Here is a 25,773-nt window from a genome sequence, read left to right as displayed (position 1 = left end):
GCAAAATGACGTTACTCTGAACTCTGATTTTGGGGGTCATTCAGATCCGATCGCTAAGCTGCGATTTTTGCTGTCCTGCGATCAGATAGTCCCCGCCTACAGGGGGAGTGTATTTTCGCCATGCAAGTGTGCTATCCTATGTGTACGCCGAGCTGCTAAAATCCAGTGTGTGCAGTGTGTGGACTTACTCCTCCAGTGCGATCATAAACAGGCTGATCGGGGCCGGAGCTGACGTCAGACACCCTCCCTGAAAATGCTTGGACACGCCTGTGTTTTTCCGAACACTCCCGGTAAACGGTCAGTTACTACCCACAAGCTGCCTCTTCCTGTCAATCACTTTGCGCTCGCCCGTGCAATTAGAAATTTCGCACCATTCTGTCGCTGGCTGGTGATGCCCTTTGCTGTTGTCCGACACGCGTGCGCATTGCGGTGCATGTGCTGTTAGTACCTGATCGCCCGCTGAGCGAAAATGCATAGCAGCGATCAGATCTGAATGACCCCCTAAGTTATAGCTATCTACTTACATCGTTGGCGTCAAGCTGGAAACCTTCCAAACATATAAATTATTACACAAATGTTTAAAATCCTTGGCTAGCAGTCACATAATGCTCATTAATGGAGTGATTTGAGAACCTCGACTGACAGCCGTCGGTTGAAGGTGAAGATTTTCGCTTACATGGAATTAAGGGGTCTATTTACTAAGCCTTGGATGGAGATAAAGTCCCAGCCAGTCGGCTCCTAACTGCCATGTCACAGTCTGTGTTTGAAAAATGTCAGTTAGGAGCTGATTGGCCGGTACTTGAGCTCCATCCACTTATCTCCAACCAAGGTTTAGTAAATAGATCCCTTAGTCTCTGTAACTGTTTTAAGCTCCCTCTACTGTTGCACCCTAGGTGATCACCTAGTAGCACTGGCCCTGACTATAAAATGATCCAGCATTCCTATTGGCTAACACGCTGCCCCGTTTTAGCTATGATATGCAGAAGGTGGTGGCATCTAGACTACCGTGAGCCAGAATAAATCCCTCCCATATGGGAGCCTAGTGAGAGGGACATGTCCTTAAATATACTGTAATGGTTCTGTTTCCTTTTGTGCTAGCGATGTCTAGAAGGCGTTAGGACAGTTTGAAAGCGTACAATCAAATTGCATACTGTAGATTTATACAAGGTGTAGGTTTTATAGTTGGTAACCGTAACGCCTTAGCCAACATGGACAGCTGGAACATATCTCCAATGAACTCTTCCTTATGTCTCCGCCAGGTCCTCTCTCACAATCTCTGCACATTGCTGAATGTCCCACACGACCCGGTGGCTTTGGAGGAACATTTCAGAGATGATGATGAAGGTCCAGTGTCTAACCAGGGATATATGCCTTACCTCAACAAGTTCATCCTGGATAAGGTAAGCTCCTCCAGAAGAACGGACACAACTACCACTTGGAACCATGGGCCTGATTCAGATGTGGTTGTAAGAGGCATTGACCTACGCCAGAGGTTCCCAAACGCGGTCCTCAAGGCACCCCAACAGTCCAGGATGTAGGTATATCCATGGCTCAGCACAGATGGTTAAATCAAATTGACTGAGGTGCTAATTAAGTCACCTGTGGCAAAGCATGGATACATTTAAAACCTGGACCGTTGGGGTGCCTTGAGGACCGCGTTTGGGATCCTCTGACCTACGCACTGGTTTGGTAATGCAGCAGGAGGCTTCTGATATAAGTTGTGGATGCCCCATGCTTGCGTTAGTGATCCGTGCTCCATCCAAGGACACAGCACCAAATCACCTGCGACACCATTGGACGACTGCATGACCCATAGGGTTGCGCAAGCCGGTCATTGCTGTTCCTTCACAGAGGCCAGGAAATCTGCCTTCTGACGGAGATCCTAGACTCTGCACTCCCCCAAATGGCAATGACACGCCTACGTTTTGGAAATGGAGGCCGTCGCCGCGCCCAAAATGGCAGCAGACTGTCAATCACTGACAGTCTGCAGCTGTAGTGCGTCCAATGATGCAGGACCAGTATGGATCCGGCGCTTGCACAAAGTACACAACATTGGTACTCTGCGCCGCAATAACGTTGGGACCTGAATCAGGCCTCATGCTAATACAGGACACTTGGAAAAAGATACACATGCCTTTTCCTTGCTTAAGTGCGACTAAGCATAGCGTAAGGTCTTAAATAGTTATATCAATGGTAACAACATTACTAGTCTCAGTAATTCCAGATTTAATTGCATAATGTCATTCCTACAGCTGGTACAAGTCCATCATCCTTAGTTACAGGGCTGTGAGACATTTTGCATAGGTGATTATGTGCTTTATACGGTGCTCAGTGGCGCTCAAGCGACGTCCGTTATTAACATTTAGTCTGTCTGATAGTGTCCTCTCTGCTGTGCTTGTGTTGCGACCCATTGCCTGTTTGACTTATCTACCTGCCATTAGACTGTCCTTGGATGTTATTATTTGATTAATCTATTTGCCAATACTCAGACCACAAATTGTATCATGACCACTCTTGTTGGCTGCCAGTCCTGACCCTTTGCTAGCTTTGTTGCTGGGACCACCCTGCCTCATCCACATGCTTTTGAAATAGCCATTATAACTAACAGTGCATTTGCACCAGTACTATACCTGGTGCAAGAGATCATTATTATATCTTATGTTTATTTTAAAAGTAATTATCATGTGCAATTCATATAATTATGTATAAAAGACAAAGGGATGAGGTCCCTGCTCAAAGGAGTTTAAAATCTATAGGGGATATGGGTGGATACAATGGGAAGAAGAGGACAGGGACTGCACAGTTAGAAGGAGGGGGTATAAGCTAAAATCAAAAGATGAGTTTTAAGGGCACACTTGGAGGTTGAATGAAAGTCTAATGAAGTTCAAGAGAATGGGAGGAACCCAGGAAAAATCCTGTATGTGAGAGTGGGAAGTGGTGACCAAGGAGGAGGTAAGGAGGCAGTCATTAGCAAAGTGAAGAGGGATGTAGGGAGTATGTGAGGAAATTAGGCTGGAGATTTAGGGAGACTATTGGGAGGTATGCGTTGATCATGACTGTAGCGTTCACAGGCAGGCCGCAGAATGTATGGATTCAGTGAAGTACTTTCGCTGGCAGCATTGAGGCATGGCCATTGAGTCTTAACAAGACCCCAGTCTTTACCTGGGTCCACTGCAAGGCAGTATGGGTTGCCAGAGAGCTATGGGAGACCCTGTTACTAGGAGGTGTAAGTAAGGGTGGGGTGTGGCTATACCTTATAGTGAATACCAGAGTCCTCTGGTGAAGTCCCACCACAAGCATGGGTACCCGCCATCTTCTGGAGAATGGTCAGGCATTGCAAACGGGAGAGGGCACACACAAGGGCCTAGTTACCATAGGTGCAGGGAGTGCAGCTGCTATGGGGCCCAGAGCTGAGAGGAGCCACCTTCCCTGTCACAGTTACATGTGATATATACAGGGTGTAGCTACCATAGGTGCAGGCAGTGCAGCTGCTATGGGGCCAGAGCTGAGAGGGGCCACCTTCCCTGTCACAGTTACATGTGATATATACAGGGTGTAGCTACCATAGGTGCAGTCAGTGTAGCTGCTATGGGGCCCAGAGCTGAGAGGGGCCACCTTCCCTGTCACAGTTACATGTGTTATATACAGGGGTGTAGCTACCATAGGTGCAGGGAGTGCAGATGCTATGGGGCCCAGAGCTGAGAGGCCACCTTCCCTGTCACAGTTACATGTGTTATATACAGGGTATAGCTACCATAGGTACAGGGAGTGCAGCTGCTATGGGGCCCAGAGCTGAGAGGGGCCACCTTCCCTGTCACAGTTACATGTGTTTATATACAGGGTGTAGCTACCATAGGTGCAGGGAGTACAGATGCTATGGGGCCAGAGTTGAGAGGGGCCACCTTCCCTGTCACAGTTACATGTGTTATATACAGGGTGTAGCTACCATAGGTGCAGGGAGTGCAGCTACTATGGGGCCCAGAGCTGAGCAGGGCCACCTTCCCTGTCACAGTTACATGTGTTATATACATTTTTTTGCCTTCAAACGTTTTCTTAGGAGCCTACAATATATCTAGGTATGCCCCTGGACCTGCTGATTGTAGTGTGGTATAAAATGAACTGGAGGACATTTTAATGTTATATAATATGAACTGGGGCACTGTAATGAGGCACAATATGAACGGGAAGCACTATATAACATAATGTGAATTGGGGATACTGTGGGGCATAATGTGTACTGGCAGCTCTGAAATGTGACGTAGGGTGAAATTAAGCACTACTGTGATTCATAAAAGAAACTAGGACACTACTATGGGGCATAACATTAAATAAGACTCTACTATGGGGCAGAAAATGAACTAGGGAACTATTATAGGGCAGAAAATGAACAACTGCTGCAGAGAAGTGTCTCTCTAGAAGCATTGGGATGGGGGGCCCTTCAAAATGTTGCTATGGGGCCCACAAAGTTCTGGCTATGCCCCTGGGCACACATTCTGTATCAGTATCATCGGCAGGCGTTAGGGGCACACAGCCCAAGGCAGGGGTCTGTATTATCAGCTATCTTGAAGGCCAGAAGGACCTCTTTTGTTTGGCATGTTTTTCGGACGCATTCTTCAGTACTTTACAACCCATTTCCCTATTACGTCTGGCGACATACATGTCTACTGTAAAAAATAAACTGGGACGGCAACCAGCGGGTGTCGATCAACTTTACGTATATTCACAATCTATTACAGATCGTGACTGTAAATCACTGGATTCAATACAATTTTGCAAAAGCAGAGGTTATGACACCTCCCATTTTATCAGTTTTAAATAGTTTTTTCTTGAAGCTCAGGTATTAACAGACATCTGCCACAAAAAAAAAAACAACAAAGAAAAAACCCCACCAGGGCAATCTACAGAGCGACACTGACACTTGACAAGTAATGGACAATTGCTTTATACAGAATGGGTCAGTCTGAGTGACGCGGTGGTGTTTGGACTAACCCCCCACCTGTGGCATAATTATAGTAATCTTTATCTCTGCAAAATGACAATTTGGGAAACATTGACCAGAAATGGTTGGAGTGACCGCACTGCAATCTCGTGGGAGGTGATATTACCCTGAACAAATGATACATTCTTGTTCCCCATTGTTGTGTAATGTGAGCTGATCCTTATCCCGATTTGTATTGAATTTCTGGCCATGAACTGTACAATGGCAGTGTGGATGCGGCAGGAAAAGAGCAGCACAGATGGCGCAGTGGTGAGCATTACTGCCTCACAGACAGGTGAGGTCATGAGTTCAATTCCCAGTCATGGACAATCTGTGCAGAGTTTGTATGTTCTTGTGCTTGCCTGGGTTTCCTCCCACACTCCAAAAACATACTGATAGGTTAATTGGCTTCTCACGGACACTTAACTTTAGTATCTATGTAAGCTCCACTGCTGCAGGGACTGATGTGAATTAATGATATATTATAAAGTCCTGGGTAATATGTGTGCGCTATATAAATAATACAGCTTTTAGACCAATAGCACGGGTCGCAGCTGGGAGCTTGACACGGGTGCTACCCAGCTGCGACCCGCTTCAGGCCCCTTTTACACTGCCGTCTCCAACCCGGTATATTGTCGGGTTGGTGACGTCGCCGATGACGCGGCAGGGGCGGCGTTTGGAGATCACATGATCTCCCAGCGCCGCCTGTAAATTCACTGTAAATGGGAAGCCGAGTCGATACGACCCGGCTCCCGTTTACACAGCACACTTTGCCGGGTTAAACACGTGTTCAACCCTGCAAACTACCTGAGTTGGAATACCGGGTCACTCTACCCGGATTATTCCAACTGGGCCCTTTTACACCAACCAGCAACACGGGTTATGCCCCTTTATGTGCAGTAACTGAGTTATATTCTGGCGGTGTAAAAGGGGTAGAACTGTTAATTATCACGTAAACAAGGAAGACATAAGTGGATTGAATATTAGAGCCTCAATAGAATATATATCTATACCAGGTGCCTGCACCATTCATCCGGTCATATTCCCAGTAAACCTCTGTAATCTGCGGCTGCTGATTTATGAAAAATATTCTTGCTAACAATTTATAACAATTTAACTGACTTTTTTCTTTAAGTCATTTTTTACAACCTTCAAAAATGTTTTTACGGGATACAAACATCTTGTTGCAACCAAAAAGTTGTGCCGGGAGAGGGAGGGAAAGTGGTGCCGAGAGAGGGGGGGAAAGGGTACAAATAACCCAGGCCCAGGAGTAATGTGGGGGCCCAAGGTCCCTTCCGCCTTACCTGGCAGCAGCAGCTGCAGCTCTTCTCAGTCCAGCACTGAGTTTGCTGGGCTTCTGGGTGGCCATGGAGGCACTTGTAATTTTTTCTGTATGTTTTCTTAAGGTTGCATGACCACGCCTCCTGTGATTAGGCCACTCCCCCTGAAAAGTAGTATATGTGCCCCTGAATGCCGTCGCTAGGAAACAGCGACACGCAGTCGGGGTAGCCAGGGGAGTCTTACTCCAGTACGGGTTTCCATGTGGGGGTATCACAGAGGAAACACAAAACACATGGGAATACCCCATCATCAAATGTACGTTTAGTATGGGGTCCCACACAGCCTCTGGAGGTCAGTGGGTTGTGGCTGACCTTTTCCCCACCCACAGACACAGGTACTATCCTTCTCTCCCTTTCAACACTCTTTCACGGGGTCTGTGTTTTGGTAGCAGCACTGCAATGTCTTGGATACCAGTGCTGTGAGATGTCGCCAGACTCTGCAGCAGAAGTATATCTTCTCTACCTCCGCAGCATTTAGCATGCAAGCTATACCCTCATCTCCCCATTCACTGTGTGCACATGGTGGGACACAGCAGAAGTGTATCTTCTCTCCCTCCGCAGCATTTAGCATGCAAGCTATACCCTCATCTCCCCATTCACTGTGTGCACATGGTGGGACACAGCAGAAGTGTATCTTCTCTCCTTCCGCAGCATTTAGCATGCAAGCTATACCCTCATCTCCCTATTCACTGTGTGCACATGGTGGGACACAGCAGAAGTGTATCATCTCTCCTTCCGCAGCATTTAGCATGCAAGCTATACCCTCATCTCCCCATTCACTGTGTGCACATGGTGGGACACAGCAGAAGTGTATCTTCTCTCCTTCCGCAGCATTTAGCATGCAAGCTATACCCTCATCTCCCCATTCACTGTGTGCACATGGTGGGACACAGCAGAAGTGTATCTTCTCTCCCTCCGCAGCATTTAGCATGCAAGCTATACCCTCATCTTCCCATTCACTGTGTGCACATGGTGGGAGACAGCAGAAGTGTATGTAATGCTGAAGTTGTACTCCTGTGCACATAGTAAAACACTCATTAAGAATAACAGCCGATTGTTGTAACCAGTACAATTGCACTAAGTGTTAATTTAATGACACTCACAGAATTAAGACACAAGATTTCATTTATTACTATTTTCGTCAAGGTCTTAAGGGCCCCATACAGTACTGCGACATGTCCGTCTGATATGTCGCGGGTGATCACCCCCGGCAGTCTCCCGGGCGGCAGGATCGCCCAAGATACATCATATGCTGTCCTTTTGCATACGATATATCTTGGGCGATCCCAGCCATGCCTGCGGGGTCCGCCATATCACGAGTGCAGCACGTTCAATCTGGAGAATCTGATCCGATGCTTATGGGAACGCGGATCAGATCAGAAACACCTCCAAAATGCCCGATTTCACCCGATATACCGGGCCGAATGCCCGAAAATGGATGAAATTGGGCATTATCGTTATAGTGGGGCCCTTTAAACTGAGCTACATGATGGGATTCATAACCAATACAGTGGCAATTGCAGGGATGCTTAATGTATGTTATAATTATTTTTGCTAGCAGTTCAGGAATGTCTGGAATGTCTGATTTATGTTTCTTTACTGCTGACTACTGTGTCTCTGACAGCTCTACCCTAACCCGTCCCGGGGGTGCCTAAACCGGAATCCGGTCTCTAGGTCAACAGTAACTAGGTCGACAGGGTCTCTAGGTCGACATGTTCTAGGTCGACAGGTCAAAAGGTCGACATGAGTTTTTCACAATTTTTTTCTTTTCTTTTTACCTTTTCATACTTAACAATCCACATCGACTACAATTGGGAATGGTAACCTGTGGCGAGCGCAGCGGCAGCGGAGCGAGACACCTTGCCCGAAGCATGGCGAGCGAAGCGATGGGACACAGTGCACTAATTCGGGTTCCCGGTCACTCTACGAAGAAAACGACACAAAAAAAAAACATTAAAAAATCATGTCGAACTTTTGACCTGTCGACCTAGACCCTGCCGACCTAAAGACCCTGTCGACCTATTTACTGTCGACCAATAGTGGTCGACCTAGACACTGTCGACCTAGTTACTATCTACCTTCCATACCACACCCCCTAAACCTAACCCTCACTCCCCGCAGCATAACATTTTCCCTCTCCCCCTGGTGCATAAACCCAACCTCTCTCCCCCATGGTTTACCTGTCAGAGTTCCCGGCAGACCCTTGTTCAGGATCCAAACGGTCAGGGTTCTGGTGACGGGTTTTAGACCCTATTCAGGATGTTGGTGTCGGGATTTCGACTGCCAGGATACCAACCAGATCCCCCTTAATCTGGGACGCTCATGGATTACATAAGATCTTTGGTTGATTGCAATGCAGGCTTGAAGTCAGCAGCCACAGAACCTGGCTTACAAGGTTAGTATGGTAAGCCTAATTATACTGATATTTAATTCATGCTCATGTATGCTAGCTATGGTAAAGAGATTTAAATCTGTGCTGCCTTGCTCCTTACCCTAGTTACTGTTGTGTTTTCCCTGCTCCATGCGCTCTACGGTATTTGGGATGGGATCAGTATGAGATTCCCGCGGTTGGGATGCCGGCGGTCAGGAGACCGACGACGAGATCCCAACAGTCGAGATCCCGGTGATGAGCGCAGCATATCCCCTCGCGGGCTCGCTGCACTCGCCACGCTTCAGGCCCGGTGGCGACCATCGGTCACCACAGGGTTCTATTCCCGACTCCGACCGCCGGTGTTGCCGGTGGTGTCTGTCCAGCAGTCAATTGACTGCCTCCCTTTGGGACCAGTGTTCTGGCTGCTGCGGGGATACCTTACTAATGCTAATTTATACCAACAAAGAGTGGTCAAAGTGGAGATTTTGAAGTGGGGGTATGGACAAGTGAAGGCTGCAAGGGGGCATGGCCACTCAAAAGGGGGCGTGTCCCTAAGTGTACTGTACCACACAGTGGCGGAACAAGCAAGCGGTGGGCCCAGGTGCGACAAAATGCTTTGGGCCCCCCCCATCCCATCCAAGTCCACCCCATGGGCAGTGCGCGGCGTAGGCGCGCGCAAAAATACATAGTGGCGTGGCTTCGTGGGGAAGGGGTGTGTCCACAAAATAATACCAATTCATAAAACGGTGCACAGTAGTCTCCATTCTTCAAATTACGCCGCACAGTAGCACCACTACACCAGGTAGAGACCCTTTTACACCTTACAGCGAACAGATTCCCCTTTTTACACATAACGGCAGACAGCGTGCACTTTTTACACATAACGGCAGACAGCGTGCCCTCGTTACACATAGCGGCAGACAGCGTGCACTTTTTACACATTACGGCAGACAGTGTCCCATTTTACACATTACGGCAGACAGCATACACTTTTTACACATAACGGCAGACAGCATACACTTTTTACACATAACGGCAGACATCATCCCCATTTTACACATTACGGCAGACAGCATACACTTTTTACACATAACGGCAGACAGCGTGCCCTTTTTACACATTACGGCAGGCAGATTCTACCTTTTTACACATAGCGGCAGGCAGATTCCCCCTTTTTACACATTGCGGCAGGCAGATTCCCCATTTTTATACATAGCGGCAGGCAGATTCCCCATTTTTATACATAGCGGCAGGCAGTCCCCCCTTTTTACACATTGCGGCAGGCTGATTCCCCCTTTTTACACATTGCGGCAGGCAGTCCCAACAAATAAAAAAAGACAGACAGACAGACAAAGAAAGAAAGAGAAAAATTATACTTACCCTCTCTGTTGGCTCAGGCTCCTTGTGCAGCTTCCCGGGCAGTAGAGAAGAAGGAGGAGGGAGGTGGAGGAGGGAGCCGCAGCAGCGCTGTGTTACTGGTGGAGGCGCTGCTGCTGCTGCCCCCCCTCTGCTTCACTATAGGCTGTTCTCAGAGACAGCCTATAGTGAAGCAGAGGAGCAGCAGCAGCAGCGCCTCCACCAGTAACAAAGCGCTGCTGCGGCTCCCTCCTTCACCTCCGTCCTCCACCTTACCCCGTACCGCTGCAGTGCGCGCTGCTCCTCTCTCTCTCCGGGCGGCTGTGCGCTGCGGGCAGCGGTTGCCCGCAGCGCACAGCGGCATGTAATGAGTCAGTTTGACTCATTACATGCTTGGGCCCCTGAACAGAGGCGGGCCCCAGTGCAACGCACTGCTTGCACTGCCGGTAGTTCCGCCTCTGGTACCACACCATATACCCCTTATACACATTATGCACCACAATAGTAGGATCCCTTATACTATCTAGTACCGGTGCCCCTTATACATTACACCACACAGTATGAGCCAAAATTCACATTATAGCACAAGGTATGAGTCGAAATTCACATTATAGCACACGGTATGAGCCAAAATTCACATTATAGCACACAGTATGAGCTGAAATTCACATTACAGCACACAGTATGAGCCAAAATTCACATTATAGCACACAGTATGAGCTGAAATTCACATTATAGCACACAGTATGAGCCAAAATTCACATTATAGCACAAGGTATGAGTCAAAATTCACATTATAGCACACAGTATGAGCTGAATTTCACATTATAGCACACAGTATGAGCTGAATTTCACATTATAGCACACAGAATGAACCGAAATTCACATTATAGCACACAGAATGAACCGAAATTCACATTATAGCACACGGTATGAGCTGAAATTCACATTATAGCACACTGAATGAGCTGAATTTCACATTATAGCACACGGTATGAGCCAAAATTCACATTGTAGCACACTGAATGAGCCGAAATTCACATTATAGCACACTGAATGAGCCGAAATTCACATTATGCCACATGGAGTGAAACAAAAATCATGGAGAGTGACAGCAGAGACATAGGGACAGGGAGATTGACAGAGGGACAGGAAAGTGACAGCAGGGGCATAGGAACAGGGAAAGTGACAGCAGAGAGATAGGGACAGGGAGAGTGACAGAGAGAGGGACAGCAGGGGCATAGGGACAGGGAGAGTGACAGAGAGAGGGACAGCAGGGGCATAGGGACAGAGAGTGACAGGGGGACAGGGAAAGTGACAGCAGAGAGATAGGGACAGGGAGAGGGACAGAGAGAGGGACAGCAGGGACATAGGGACAGGGACAGCAGGGGCATACAGTAGGGACTAGGAGAGAGAAAGGCAGCAGGGTAAGATTACCTATTTAGCAGCGGCGGTGCTGAGGATGCTGTGGTCTGCGGTGCGGTGGATGAGGAGGTTGTGATTGGCATGGTGCGGAGGTGCAGAGAAGGACTGAGGGTGGGGCGGCTGAGGGCAGTGGAGCGGCTAAAGGGCGGTAGCGGAAGAGGAGGCAGAGGCCGGCGGCAGTGCAAAAAGGAGGAGGTGGTCGGCGGTGCTGCGGCTCCTATGAACATGGTGCTACTATTTCAATCAGGAGTGGGCAGGATGGGAGCAGTGGTGCGGAGCAGGAAGGGGTAGGACGGGAGCAGTGGTGCGGAGCAGGGGGGCAGGATTGGAGTAGTGGTGCGGAGTAGGATGGGAGCGGTGGTGCGGAGCAACGGGGGCAGGATGGGAGCGGTGGTGTGGAGCAGGGGGGGGGGCAGGATGGGAGCAGTGTTGCGGAGCAGGATGGGAGCAGTGGTGCAGAGCAGGAGGGGCAGGATGTGAGTAGTGGTGCAGAGCAGGAGGGGCAGGATGGGAGCAGTGTTGCGGAGCAGGATGGGAGCAGTGGTGCAGAGCAGGAGGGGCAGGATGTGAGTAGTGGTGCAGAGCAGGGGGGGCAGGATAGGAGTAGTGGTGCAGAGCAGGGGGGGCAGGATGGGAGCAGTGGTGCAGAGCAGGGGGGGCAGGATGGGAGTAGTGGTGCAGAGCAGAGGGGGCAGGATGGGAGCAGTGGTGCAGAGCAGGAGGGGCAGGATGTGAGTAGTGGTGCAGAGCAGGGGGGGCAGGATGGGAGTAGTCGTGCAGAGCAGGGGGGGCAGGATGGAAGTGAAAGGTACTCGCTCTCGCTCACTAAGTTAAACAGGAATGTCACCTGCTCCCCATAGCTCCAGGGTCCCGGCCGCCGTCGTTCCCTCCATGGACACTGCTCCCCATAGCTCCCAGCCGCCGTCGCTTTCTCCGTGGATGGTGGCAGCAGCCTCACACAGGAGCCGCGATGTTGGAGCAAGTGTGACTAGAGCTCCCGCCGTGTCCCGCTCCTCTGTCTCCTCACAAGCAGCTCTCCTCCTGACCGGGGGCGCCTCTGGTGGGGGGGGGGGGGGGGGGAACTTAATCGGCAGCAGGTGGGGAACATTAATCAGCGGCAAGCGTGTGACCGGGGGGTGCCTATGCATATGCCTATGGTCTGCACACTGCTATTAGTAAAAAAAAAAAAACAGTTTCGGGTCGGTGGTGAAGTGCCGGTACACCATACCGTTGCATACTGGCCCACTTCGACCACCGCCAACAAATGTAAGGTTATCTAGCTACAGCCCAGTGACTATTCTGTCCTTCTTCTCTGTTTCATACGCTCTCTACATAGGCAAACGCAGGGGGAGTGGGAGGGGGGGGGTTCCGGTTGCCCAGAAACCCCCCTCCTCTTGGCAAGTGGCTCAAATTCTGACCACAATAGCAATGGTATATAATACGATTACTAGAACTGCCGTCACATCATGCAGTTTAAGGGACAGAGCACAGCTGCTGCACATGCCCAGCGGTAGCAGCTTCTTCTGCCGAGATTACTGTGTGTGTGGATCTGAGTGCTCAATCAGTGCATTGGACCAGAGAGTAGCTAGCAGGGAAAAAAGACAGGAGCCGTACCATGAGGTGGGAGAATGTGTGCTTAGAAAGTGCAGTACTGGTTTTATTATGTTTGTGTATTTAGTTATTATGGTATGTTTAACCTTTTCCTGACCACTTATTTATATTATTTAAATATGTTTGATACAGCCTATACTATATAGACCATCTACAGTGTTAAATATTAATACTGTATTCCATACAGTATACAGTGTATAAAAAGACATATGTGTACATTAATGTGCAGGGTCATTACTAGGTTCTTTGGCCACTCCCCCAGTAGGAGATTGTGGACTGCATTTGGAAACCCCCCTCTAGAAATCCTGCGTTTGCCACTGCTCTATGGTGGGAACACACTGACCTATTATTTCTCAACGGAATTTATTGTAACTGTCTTAAGTATCTGATACTGTGGTCACATCAATCGCTAAATATTGAAACAGAGTTTAACTGCTACGTGGGCGGTATTCACACTTCTTAGATGTGAGAGTGCTGGAATATATCAATATTATTTACCCCCGGTTATTACAGACCACTGCAAACTAAGACATGTACCGTTACATATTATTTCATTGGTCGGCTATTTTCCTGACTCCGTTTAGCAGAAGTTACTTTGAGACATTTATCCTCTGCTTAGGAGTCAGGTGTGAAGAAACGCATCGAAATTCCTTATACCCCTTTCACATTCGCAGACCCAAGTTCCACCCGGGATTGTGCTTCCGGAATCACCGGGATGGTCCTGGGCATAACCCGGGAAGGTATCCGGATGATAGATGGACAGTATCTAGTTAGACACCATATGTTACACAGACATTAGCTGCAGGGCCGTAACTAGGTGTGTGCGGAGGGGACACTGCACATAGCGCTGCAGAGTTGGGGGAGCTGTTGGCTGCACTTGTCAATTATCTGTTTTAATTACTTTCACCTGCAGCTTCCCTCCTTTTTGAAGCCAAGTATCTCCTGACCGCCCCTGTCTCCTACACTGACCCCTTCTGTCGCTACTACCTATACAACATTCATGAACTCAATTTGAGATTTATTTGCTATTCAGTCACACTGTCCTTTATTACATTTCAAGAAGCTGACATACCTGGGATTCAAACCCATTGCCTGTGGCATTGCAGTCAATCTGTTAATTTAGCTACAGTCAGGGCCGGATTAACAATGGGGCGGATGGAGCTGCAGCTCCAGGCCCCCCATTGCAAACAGGCCCACAGGAGACTGACAGCCATGACAGGAAAATAACTTTTTCCTGTCACAGACTGTCAGCGGCCTCCTCTCTTCCATGCCCCGACGCCAGCACTCTCACCAAGAGCCACAGAACGGTGCAGGCAGTGTGGTGGCCGCATCTCTCCCCCAGTCTCTCCTTCTCCGGGGTCCTGACTGATCCTGTCACTCACAAGCTCCGCCCCCTCACACTACACGAGGAGCTGCTGCTGCGGTAGATGCTAGAATGAGCAGTAGGGTTGATTCTATGTCGGAGTGGGAGAAGGGACCTGGTAATTGTAAGTTGTACAATGGCTTCTGGATAAGTAGCATCGACTGCTTTGTGTGTGTAGTGTTTGTGTGCATGCAGTGGTGTGTATGTATGTACATGTGATGGTGTGTACTGTATGTCTGTGTAGTGTGTACTGTGTGTAGTGTGCACTATGGTGATGTGTGTGTACTGTCTGTGTGTATGTGTACTGTGCATGTGTATATGCAGTGGCGTGTGTATATATATGTGGTGGTGTGTGTACTGTGTGTAGTGATGTGTTTGTGTACTGTATGTGTATGTAGTGTATACTGTGCGTGTGTATATGCAGTGGTGGTGTGTGTACTGTATGTGTGTGTACGGTGTCTATATGTGGTGGTATACGTGTGTGTGTGTGTGTGTGTGTGCGCATATTTGGTTGTGGGTGGGTGTGTGCTTTATGTGTGGTGTGTGTACTGTGTGCGTGTGTATATGTCGTGGTGTGTGTACTGTGTCTATATGTGGTGGGGGTGTAGTATGGTAAGCCGGCGACCGGGCTCCCTGCGACCAGCATACCGGCGACGGGAGCCCGACCGCCGGCATACCGACAGCGTGGCGAGCGCAAATGAGACCCTTGCGGGCGCGCTGCGCTCGCCACGCTATTTTATTCTCCCTCCAGGGGGTCGTGGACTCCCACGAGGGAGAAAAAGTGTCGGTATGCCGGCGCGGGTATACTGTGCGCCGGGACCCCGACAGTCGGCATACTGAAGACCACCCTGTGGTGGTGTATGTGTATATATGGTTGTGGGTGGGTGCTTTATGTGTGTGTAGTATGCGCTACGTGTGCATATGTGGTGGTGTGTGTACTGTATGTGTGTACTGTATGTGTGTGTAATGTGAGTGTGTATATACAGTGGTGTGGGTGTGTACTTTGTCTATATGTGGTGGTGTGTGTGTACTGTGTGTGTTTGTGTATATATGGTTGTGGGAGTGTGTGTACTGTATGCGTGTGTATATGTAGCGGTGGTGTGTAGTGTTTGTGTGTATATGTGGCAGTGGTGTGTGTGTACTGTGCGTGTATATATGTGGTAGTGTGTACTGTGTGTGTGTGTGTGTGTGTGTGTGTGTATATATGGTAGTACGTGTGTTTAGTGTGTGCTGCGTGTGCATATCTGGTGGTGTGTGTACTGTATGTGTGTATATTTATCGCTTGTGTGTGTGTGTATATGTGGTGTGTGTGTACTGTGTGTGTATATATGTGGTGATGTGCGTGTGTACTAGGTGTAGTGTATGTGTGTGTACTATGTGTGTATATGTGGTGGTGCGTGTTTGTTGTGTGTATTGTGTGTGTATATGTGGTGGTGCATGGTTGTTGTGTATGTGGTGGTGCGTGTTTGTTGTGTGTACTATGTGTGTATATGTGGTGGTGCGTGTTTGTTGTGTGTACTGTGTGTGTATATGTGGTGGTGCGTGGTTGTTGTGTGTATATGTGGTGGTGCGTGGTTGTTGTGTGTACTGTGTGTGTGTATGTGGTGGTGCGTGTTTGTTGTGTGTACTATGTGTGTATATGTGGTGGTGCGTGTTTGTTGTGTGTACTATGTGTGTATATGTGGTGGTGCGTGTTTGTTGTGTGTACTATGTGTGTATATGTGGTGGTGCGTGTTTGTTGTGTGTACTGTGTGTATATGTGGTGGTGCGTGGTTGTTGTGTGTACTATGTGTGTGTATGTGGTGGTGCGTGGTTGTTGTGTGTACTATGTGTGTATATGTGGTGGTGCGTGTTTGTTGTGTGTACTGTGTGTGTATATGTGGTGGTGCGTGGTTGTTGTGTGTACTATGTGTGTGTATGTGGTGGTGCGTGTTTGTTGTGTGTACTATGTGTGTATATGTGGTGGTGCGTGTTTGTTGTGTGTACTATGTGTGTGTATGTGGTGGTGCGTGTTTGTGTGTACTGTGTGTATATGTGGTGGTGCGTGGTTGTTGTGTGTACTATGTGTGTATATGTGGTGGTGCGTGTTTGTTGTGTGTACTATGTGTGTGTATGTGGTGGTGCGTGTTTGTGTGTACTGTGTGTGTATATGTGGTGGTGCGTGGTTGTTGTGTGTACTATGTGTGTGTATGTGGTGGTGCGTGTTTCTTGTGTGTACTATGTGTGTATATGTGGTGGTGCGTGTTTGTTGTGTGTACTATGTGTGTGTATGTGGTGGTAGGCAGGGATAAAAGTGAAACAACAAATTAATACCTAGCGCTTATTAAGGCACCAGAACTGTTTGGCCAATGGCTATATTCTTGTATGTAGAATTCTCATGTAATGCTGCAGTACTGTGATGCCAGGGATAAGTAACAACAAAAAAAGGTAATAGGAATACTTAGGGCGTGCCATAACATATTTATTAAAAATGAATATTACAGTACATACACATTATGCATACATAATAACAATACTGTATGTCATTAAAAATATATTAAATGAACAAGACTTCTCTTATTTCTAATCATTAAGGTTACCCAATAAGGGTTTATGGACAGAAATCCTTAATCGATGGCATCCAATCCTAAAAAGTGCCAAATAGAAGTTTAGTTTCAACAGTTGTATTCTGATAAAGTTAGTGCTTGTTTATTCCAGCAATGTCAGTCTCTGGAGGGGGGGCGTCTGACTGTACAGCACAAATAGGTAAATGTATAATAGCCGCACGCATCATGCCGCTATAACACTTCCTGCGTCACCTCATTACTGAGGCGAAGCAGGAAGGGACATCAACAAGATGTATTAACACCTTGTCTGCCGAAGCGCTCCCCCCTTCGGTGATGTTCCCCTGAGCACACAGCACGTCAGCTCAGTGCTGACGCGCTGCGTCTCCTACCCGGCCGGCTCCTCTGTGCATGCGCAGGAACTCGCTACTCAGGTGAGAACTTCAGCGCAGTCCGGTGCCGGCACCCGCCACAGGCAGGGACAGCTCTGTCCCTGCTGTAGTGTATGGGCATCGCCACCTGCAGCTGTCCAAATCGACAGCTGCAGGTGTCGGAATGGTCAGCGATGCTGACCGTTTATACATTTCCCGCACATATCCGCCTGCTATGCTTTAGATAGCCGCACCGCAGCCATCATACATGGGGAAGAAGTGGTATAGCGCACATCGTGTGCGCTGATACCGCTTCTCCCTCATATTGCCAGATCATACATTTACCCAAAAAAGAGCACGGCGCTATGCTCCACCTCCCAGATGTAACACTTATCCCCACAGCAATGATGTAACGGAATAACTTTTACGCTGACAAAAGGAGGTCGCCGGGGCTCTGTATGTAACGTACCAGCGCTATGCTCCACCTTTGATGTTTGTAGTTACTGTACAAAGTTACTGTATATCCAAGATGCTATTAACCAACATTAGGAATGGAGAAGGCCAGCAGCTGCCAAAGTACTTTACCCACAATGCTGTGGGGATAAGAGTAACATCTAGGAGGTGGACCATAGCACCGCGCTCTTTTTGAACCGTACAGTCAGACGCCCTCTCTCCAGAGACTGACATTGCTGGAATAAATAAGCACAACTAACTTTAATGGAATACAACTATTGAAACTAAAATTCTATATGACACTTTTCTCTGACGTCCTAGTGGATGCTGGGAACTCCGTAAGGACCATGGGGAATAGCGGCTCCGCAGGAGACTGGGCACAAAAGTAAAGCTTTAGGACTACCTGGTGTGCACTGGCTCCTCCCCCTATGACCCTCCTCCAAGCCTCAGTTAGATTTTTGTGCCCGGCCGAGAAGGGTGCACACTAGGGGCTCTCCTGAGCTTCTTAGTGAAAGTTTAGTTTTAGGTTTTTTATTTTCAGTGAGACCTGCTGGCAACAGGCTCACTGCATCGAGGGACTAAGGGGAGAAGAAGCGAAATCACCTGCGTGCAGAGTGGATTGGGCTTCTTAGGCTACTGGACACCATTAGCTCCAGAGGGACCGAACACAGGCCCAGCCTCGGAGCTCGGTCCCAGAGCCGCGCCGCCGGCCCCCTTACAGAGCCGGAAGCAAGAAGAGGTCCGGAAAAATCGGCGGCAGAAGACATCAGTCTTCAACAAGGTAGCGCACAGCACTGCAGCTGTGCGCCATTGTTACTCAGGCACACTTCACACTTCGGTCACTGAGGGTGCAGGGCGCTAGGGGGGGGCGCCCTGAGCAGCAATGTAAACACCTTGGCTGGCATAAATACACCACATATAACCCCCAGGGCTATATGGATGTATTTTAACCCCTGCCAGAACTCACCAAAAAGCGGGAGAAAAGGCTGCCGAGAAGGGGGCGGAGCCTATCTCCTCAGCACACGGGCGCCATTTTCCATCACAGCTCCGCTGGAAGGACGTCTCCCTGACTCTCCCTTGCAGTCCTGCACTACAGAAAAGGGTAAAAAAGAGAGGGGGGCACTAATTTGGCGCAGTTTTAATACTAACAGCAGCTATAAAGGGAAAAGCACATTTTATAGTGGTATTCCTGTCTATATATAGCGCTCTGGTGTGCAGAGCCGGCCATAGGTATAGGCAAACTAGGCAATTGCCTAGGGCATTTGATATGCCTAGGGGCATCAGCAGCTTCTGCTGATTAAAATGATATGCGGCATGCCTATATTCTGTGTGTAGCATTTCATATGCAGATACAGCTACAGTCTCACACAGTATATAGGCATGCTGCATATCAGTTTAATCAGCAGAAGCTTCTTGTGCATCCTAGCCACATAGCAATGCAAATAAGATGCATTTTCATAAAAAAAAAAAGGTGCCCGACGTTAGCATTGAGGCAAGGATTATGAGGACACATCTGTATCCAAGCAGAGGCAGAGATCACAGTGTTAGTGGCAGTGTGAGTGCTGTGTGCATGTGAGTTGGTTGGTTGTGCAGTAGTGTTCGGAATATGTGTAAGGGGCATTATGTGTGTCATGTAAAAATGTATTAATAATGTGCAACATATGTGTAAGGGGCACTATGTGTGTCATTATGTGTAAAAGGGCATTAATAAGGTGCGGCATATGTGTAAGGGACATTATGTGTAAAAAGGCATTAATAAAGGTTGTCATAATGTGTAAGGCGCATTATGTTTATAAGGACATTAATAATGTCTCTCATGTGTAAGGGGCATTACGGTGCAGAATTATGTGTATAAATGCATTACTAATGTGTGGCATTATGTGTATAAGGTGCTCTACTATGTGGCATTGCATATAGAAAGAGCACTACTGTGTCGTCTAATGTGAATAAAGAGCAATAGGGTGTGGTGTAATGTGAATAAGGAGCAATTCAGTGTGATGTGTAATGTGAATAAGGGGCTCTACTGTGAGGAGTAACGTTTATAAGGTAAAGTGATACTACTGTGGGATGTAATGTGAATTATGGACACTATCGCATGATCAAATGTGAATAAAGTTGCAGTACTGTGTGGCGTCATTTGAATTGGGGTTACTATTGTGTGGCCATGCCCCTTGCCAGCAAAAACACACCCCTTTTTGGGCTGTGCGCCAAATGTGCGAACTGTTCCTATTTAAAATATAGGGGGTACAAACACCAAAATAAGGACTGCTATGGGTGAGGGGTGATGGTGCTGGGAAAGAGGTGCAAGGTCAGAGGCGGAACCAGCGGTGGTGCTAGGGGGCACCAGTCAAAATCTTGCCTAGGGCATCATATTGGTTAGGGCCGGCTCTGCTGGTGTGTGCTGGCATACTCTCCCTCTGTCTCCCCAAAGGGCTAGTGGGGTCCTGTCCTCTATCAGAGCATTCCCTGTGTGTGTGCGGTGTGTCGGTACGATTGTGTCGACATGTTTGAGGAGGAAAATGAGATGGAGGCGGAGCAATTGCCTATTATAGAGTTGTCACCCCCTAGGGAGTCGACACCTGAGTGGATGAGCTTATGGAAGGAATTGCGTGACAGTGTCAGCTCTTTACGACAGACAGTTGACGACACGAGACAGCCTGCTACTCAGCTTGTGCCTGTCCAGGGGTCTCAAACGCCATCAGGGGCTTTAAAACGCCCGTTACCTCAAATGGCAGACACAGACACGGATACTGACTCCAGTGTCGATGATGAGGAGACATACGTGACTTCCACTAGGGCCACACGTTACATGATTGAAGCAATGAAAAATGTATTGCATATATCTGATAATACAAGTACCACTAAAAAGGGTATTATGTTTGGTGAGAAAAAACTGCCTGTAGTTTTTCCTGTATCCGAGGAATTAAATGAAGTGTGTGATGAGGCGTGGGTTTCCCCCGATAAAAAACTGATAATTCCTAAAAGGTTATTGGCATCGTACCCTTTCCCGCCAGAGGATAGGGCACGTTGGGAAACACCCCCTAGGGTGGATAAAGCGCTCACACGCTTGTCTAAACAGGTAGCACTACCCTCTCCTGATACGGCCGCCCTAAAGGAACCTGCCGGTAGAAAGCTGGAGAATATCCTAAAATGTATATACACTCACACGGGTGTTATACTGCGACCAGCAATCGCCTCAGCCTGGATGTGCAGTGCGGGCCTGGCGTGGTCGGATTCCCTGACTGAAAATATTGATACCCTAGATAGGGACAGTATATTACTGACTATAGAGCATTTGAAGGATGCATTTCTATATATGCGTGATGCACAGAGGGATATTTGCCGACTGGCATCAAGAGTTAGCGCGCTGTCCATTTCTGCAAGAAGAGGTTTATGGACGCGGCAGTGGTCAGGTGATGCGGATTCTAAAAGGCCTTATAAGGGGGAGGAGTTATTTGGGGTAGGTCTATCAGACCTGGTAGCCACGGCAACTGCTGGAAAATCCACATTTTTACCCCAGGTAGCTTCTCAACCTAAGAAGACGCCGTATTATCAGGCGCAGTCCTTTCGGCCCCATAAGGGCAAGCGGGCAAAAGGCGCCTCATTTCTGCCCCGTGGCAGAGGGAGAGGAAAAAGGCTGCAACAAACAGCCAGTTCCCAGGAACAAAAGCCCTTTCCCGCCTCCGCAAAGTCCTCAGCATGACGCTGGGGCTTTACAAGCGGACTCAGGCACGGTGGGGGCCCGTCTCAAGAAGTTCAGTGCGCAGTGGGCCCACTCGCAAGTGGACCCCTGGATCCTTCAGGTGGTATCTCACGGGTACAAATTGGAATTCGAGACGTCTCCCCCTCGCCGTTTTCTAAAGTCTGCTTTACCGACGTCTCCCTCAGACAGGGAGGCAGTATTGGAAGCCATTCACAAGCTATATTCCCAGCAGGTGATAATCAAGGTACCCCTCCTACAACAGGGAAAGGGGTACTATTCCACACTATTTGTGGTACCGAAGCCGGACGGCTCGGTGAGACCAATTTTAAACCTAAAATCCTTGAACACTTACATACAAAGGTTCAAATTCAAGATGGAGTCACTCAGAGCAGTGATTGCAAACCTGAAAGAAGGGGACTATATGGTGTCTCTGGACATCAAAGATGCTTACCTACATGTCCCAATTTACCCTTCTCACCAAGGGTACCTCAGGTTTGTGGTACAGAACGGTCACTATCAGTTTCAGACGCTGCCGTTTGGATTGTCCACGGCACCCCGGGTCTTTACCAAGGTAATGGCCGAAATGATGATACTCCTTCGAAGGAAGGGAGTTTTAGTTATCCCTTACTTGGACGATCTCCTGATAAGGGCAAGATCCAGGGAACAGTTGGAAGTCGGAGTAGCACTATCTCAGATAGTGCTGCGCCAGCACGGTTGGATTCTCAATATTCCAAAATCGCAGCTGATCCCGACGACACGACTTCTATTCCTAGGGATGATCCTGGACACAGTCCAGAAAAAGGTGTTTCTCCCGGAGGAGAAAGCCAGGGAGTTATCCGAACTAGTCAGAAATCTCCTAAAACCAGGCCAAGTCTCAGTGCATCAATGCACAAGGGTCCTGGGAAAGATGGTGGCTTCTTACGAAGCAATCCCATTCGGCAGATTCCACGCAAGAACCTTCCAGTGGGATCTGCTAGACAAATGGTCCGGGTCGCATCTTCAGATGCATCAGCGGATAATCTTGTCACCAAGGACAAGGGTGTCTCTCCTGTGGTGGTTGCAGAGTGCTCATCTTCTAGAGGGCCGCAGATTCGGCATTCAGGACTGGGTCCTGGTTACCACGGATGCCAGCCTGAGAGGCTGGGGAGCAGTCACACAGGGAAGAAATTTCCAGGGCTTGTGGTCAAGCCTGGAGACATCACTTCACATAAATATCCTGGAGCTAAGGGCCATCTACAATGCTCTAAGCCTAGCAAGACCTCTGCTTCAAGGTCAGCCGGTGCTGATCCAGTCAGACAACATCACGGCAGTCGCCCACGTAAACATCTCTATTTAATCCATTCATGCGGGGAATCTGTATTATGCAGCTGTGACAATAATATTCCTAAAGGACTGCAACATATTGCCACCTGTCTGTATTCTCAGACTATCAATGTTCAGTGTAATTTTATTTACATATTATATTTATTGAAGCACATTCTATATGTGTGTTTTTGGTTATATATGGAACATTATTATTAAATAAATATATAGATTTATTATTATTAAATTTATTAATGTCTCTTGGTTGTTATTGAAACCATAAAAATTTGGTGTGTGTGTCTACATGAGCGCCTCTATTAATTTTTGTAATCAGGGCGGCACAAGAAGCAGGAGGGCAATGGCAGAAGTTGCAAGGATTCTTCGCTGGGCGGAAAATCATGTGATAGCACTGTCAGCAGTGTTCATTCCGGGAGTGGACAACTGGGAAGCAGACTTCCTCAGCAGACACGACCTCCACCCGGGAGAGTGGGGACTTCACCCAGAAGTCTTCCACATGATTGTGAACCGTTGGGAAAAACCAAAAGGTGGACATGATGGCGTCCCGCCTCAACAAAAAACTAGACAGGTATTGCGCCAGGTCAAGGGACCCTCAGGCAATAGCTGTGGACGCTCTGGTAACACCGTGGGTGTACCAGTCAGTGTATGTGTTCCCTCCTCTGCCTCTCATACCCAAGGTACTGAGAATCATAAGAAGGAGAGGAGTAAGGACTATACTCGTGGCTCCGGATTGGCCAAGAAGGACTTGGTACCCGGAACTTCAAGAGATGCTCACAGAGGACCCGTGGCCTCTACCTCTAAGAAGGGACCTGCTCCAGCAGGGACCCTGTCTGTTCCAAGACTTACCGCGGCTGCGTTTGACGGCATGGCGGTTGAACGCCGGATCCTGAAGGAAAAAGGCATTCCGGATGAAGTCATCCCTACCCTGATCAAAGCCAGGAAGGATGTAACCGTACAGCATTATTACCGTATTTGGCGTAAATATGTTGCGTGGTGCGAGGCCAGGAAGGCCCCTACAGAGGAATTTCAACTGGGTCGTTTCCTGCATTTCCTGCAAACAGGACTGTCTATGGGCCTAAAATTAGGGTCCATTAAGGTTCAAATTTCGGCCCTGTCGATTTTCTTCCAGAAAGAACTGGCTTCAGTTCCTGAAGTTCAGACGTTTGTCAAGGGGGTACTGCATATACAGCCTCCTTTTGTGCCTCCAGTGGCACCCTGGGATCTCAATGTAGTTTAGGGGTTCCTAAAATCACATTGGTTTGAACCACTCACCACTGTGGACTTAAAATATCTCACATGGAAAGTGGTAATGCTGTTGGCCCTGGCTTCAGCCAGGCGTGTCTCAGAATTGGCGGCTTTATCCTATAAAAGCCCTTACCTAATTTTTCATACGGACAGGGCAGAATTGAGGACTCGTCCTCAATTTCTCCCTAAGGTGGTTTCAGCGTTTCACTTGAACCAGCCTATTGTGGTACCTGCGGCTACTAGGGACTTGGAGGACTCCAAGTTGCTGGACGTAGTCAGGGCCCTGAAAATATATGTTTCCAGGACGGCTGGAGTCAGAAAATCTGACTCGCTGTTTATCCTGTATGCACCCAACAAGCTGGGTGCTCCTGCTTCTAAGCAGACTATTGCTCGTTGGATTTGTAGTACAATTCAGCTTGCACATTCTGTGGCAGGCCTGCCACAGCCAAAATCTGTAAAAGCCCATTCCACAAGGAAGGTGGGCTCATCTTGGGCGGCTGCCCGAGGGGTCTCGGCTTTACAACTTTGCCGAGCAGCTACTTGGTCAGGGGCAAACACGTTTGCTAAATTCTACAAATTTGATACCCTGGCTGAGGAGGACCTGGAGTTCTCTCATTCGGTGCTGCAGAGTCATCCGCACTCTCCCGCCCGTTTGGGAGCTTTGGTATAATCCCCATGGTCCTTACGGAGTTCCCAGCATCCACTAGGACGTCAGAGAAAATAAGAATTTACTTACCGATAATTCTATTTCTCGTAGTCCGTAGTGGATGCTGGGCGCCCATCCCAAGTGCGGATTGTCTGCAATACTTGTACATAGTTATTGTTACAAAAATCGGGTTATTATTGTTGTGAGCCATCTTTTCAGAGGCTCCTCTGTTATCATGCTGTTAACTGGGTTCAGATCACAGGTTGTACGGTGTGATTGGTGTGGCTGGTATGAGTCTTACCCGGGATTCAAAATCCTTCCTTATTGTGTACGCTCGTCCGGGCACAGTATCCTAACTGAGGCTTGGAGGAGGGTCATAGGGGGAGGAGCCAGTGCACACCAGGTAGTCCTAAAGCTTTACTTTTGTGCCCAGTCTCCTGCGGAGCCGCTATTCCCCATGGTCCTTACGGAGTTCCCAGCATCCACTACGGACTACGAGAAATAGAATTATCGGTAAGTAAATTCTTATTTTTAGGATTGGATACCATCGATTAAGGATTTCTGTCCATAAACCCTTATTGGGTAACCTTAATTATTTGAAGATAAAAGGAGTCTTGTTCAATTGTTCAGTTAATATATTTTTAATGATATATTGTTATTATGTATGCATAATGTGTATGTAATATTCATTTTTTATAAATTTGTTATTGTGCTCCCTAGGTATTCCTGATACCTTTTTTTGTTAGGGGTTAAAGTGTATCAGAACGGGGCAGAACTGCGTTTCCGTCAGTTGTATGTGGAATAAGCGGCACTGCTACTGTGGGCATTTATTATGTGTATAAGCGGCACTGGTACCATGTGGGCATTATGGGTATAAGCGGCATTGAAACTGTGGACGTTAACATGTATGTAAGTGGCACTGCTACCACTGACATTTATTATGTGTATAAGAGGCACTGCTGCCACGGGGAATTATTATGTGTATAAGGGGCACTGATACCATGTGGGCATTATGGGTATAAGCGGCATTGAAACTGTGGACGTTAAC

At 48.2% G+C, this 25,773-nt stretch overlaps 1 protein-coding gene across 1 annotated transcript in view; it reads left to right on the top strand.

Moving 5' to 3' along the window:
- The window catches only part of SWAP70 (switching B cell complex subunit SWAP70), a 159,012-nt gene that overhangs the window by 52,439 nt on the left and 80,800 nt on the right, over positions 1–25,773 (top strand). The window contains exon 2 of the mRNA XM_063946448.1: positions 1,260–1,400. Within this exon, the coding sequence (XP_063802518.1) occupies positions 1,260–1,400 (141 nt within the window). The remainder of the gene's footprint in view (positions 1–1,259; positions 1,401–25,773) is intronic.

This window comes from Pseudophryne corroboree, chromosome 11 (genome assembly GCF_028390025.1).
Source record: "Pseudophryne corroboree isolate aPseCor3 chromosome 11, aPseCor3.hap2, whole genome shotgun sequence".
In the NCBI taxonomy this organism is placed as follows: Eukaryota; Metazoa; Chordata; class Amphibia; order Anura; family Myobatrachidae; genus Pseudophryne; species Pseudophryne corroboree.
Note: the sequence above shows the minus strand (reverse complement) of the source record. Positions and strands in the feature narration are given on the sequence as shown.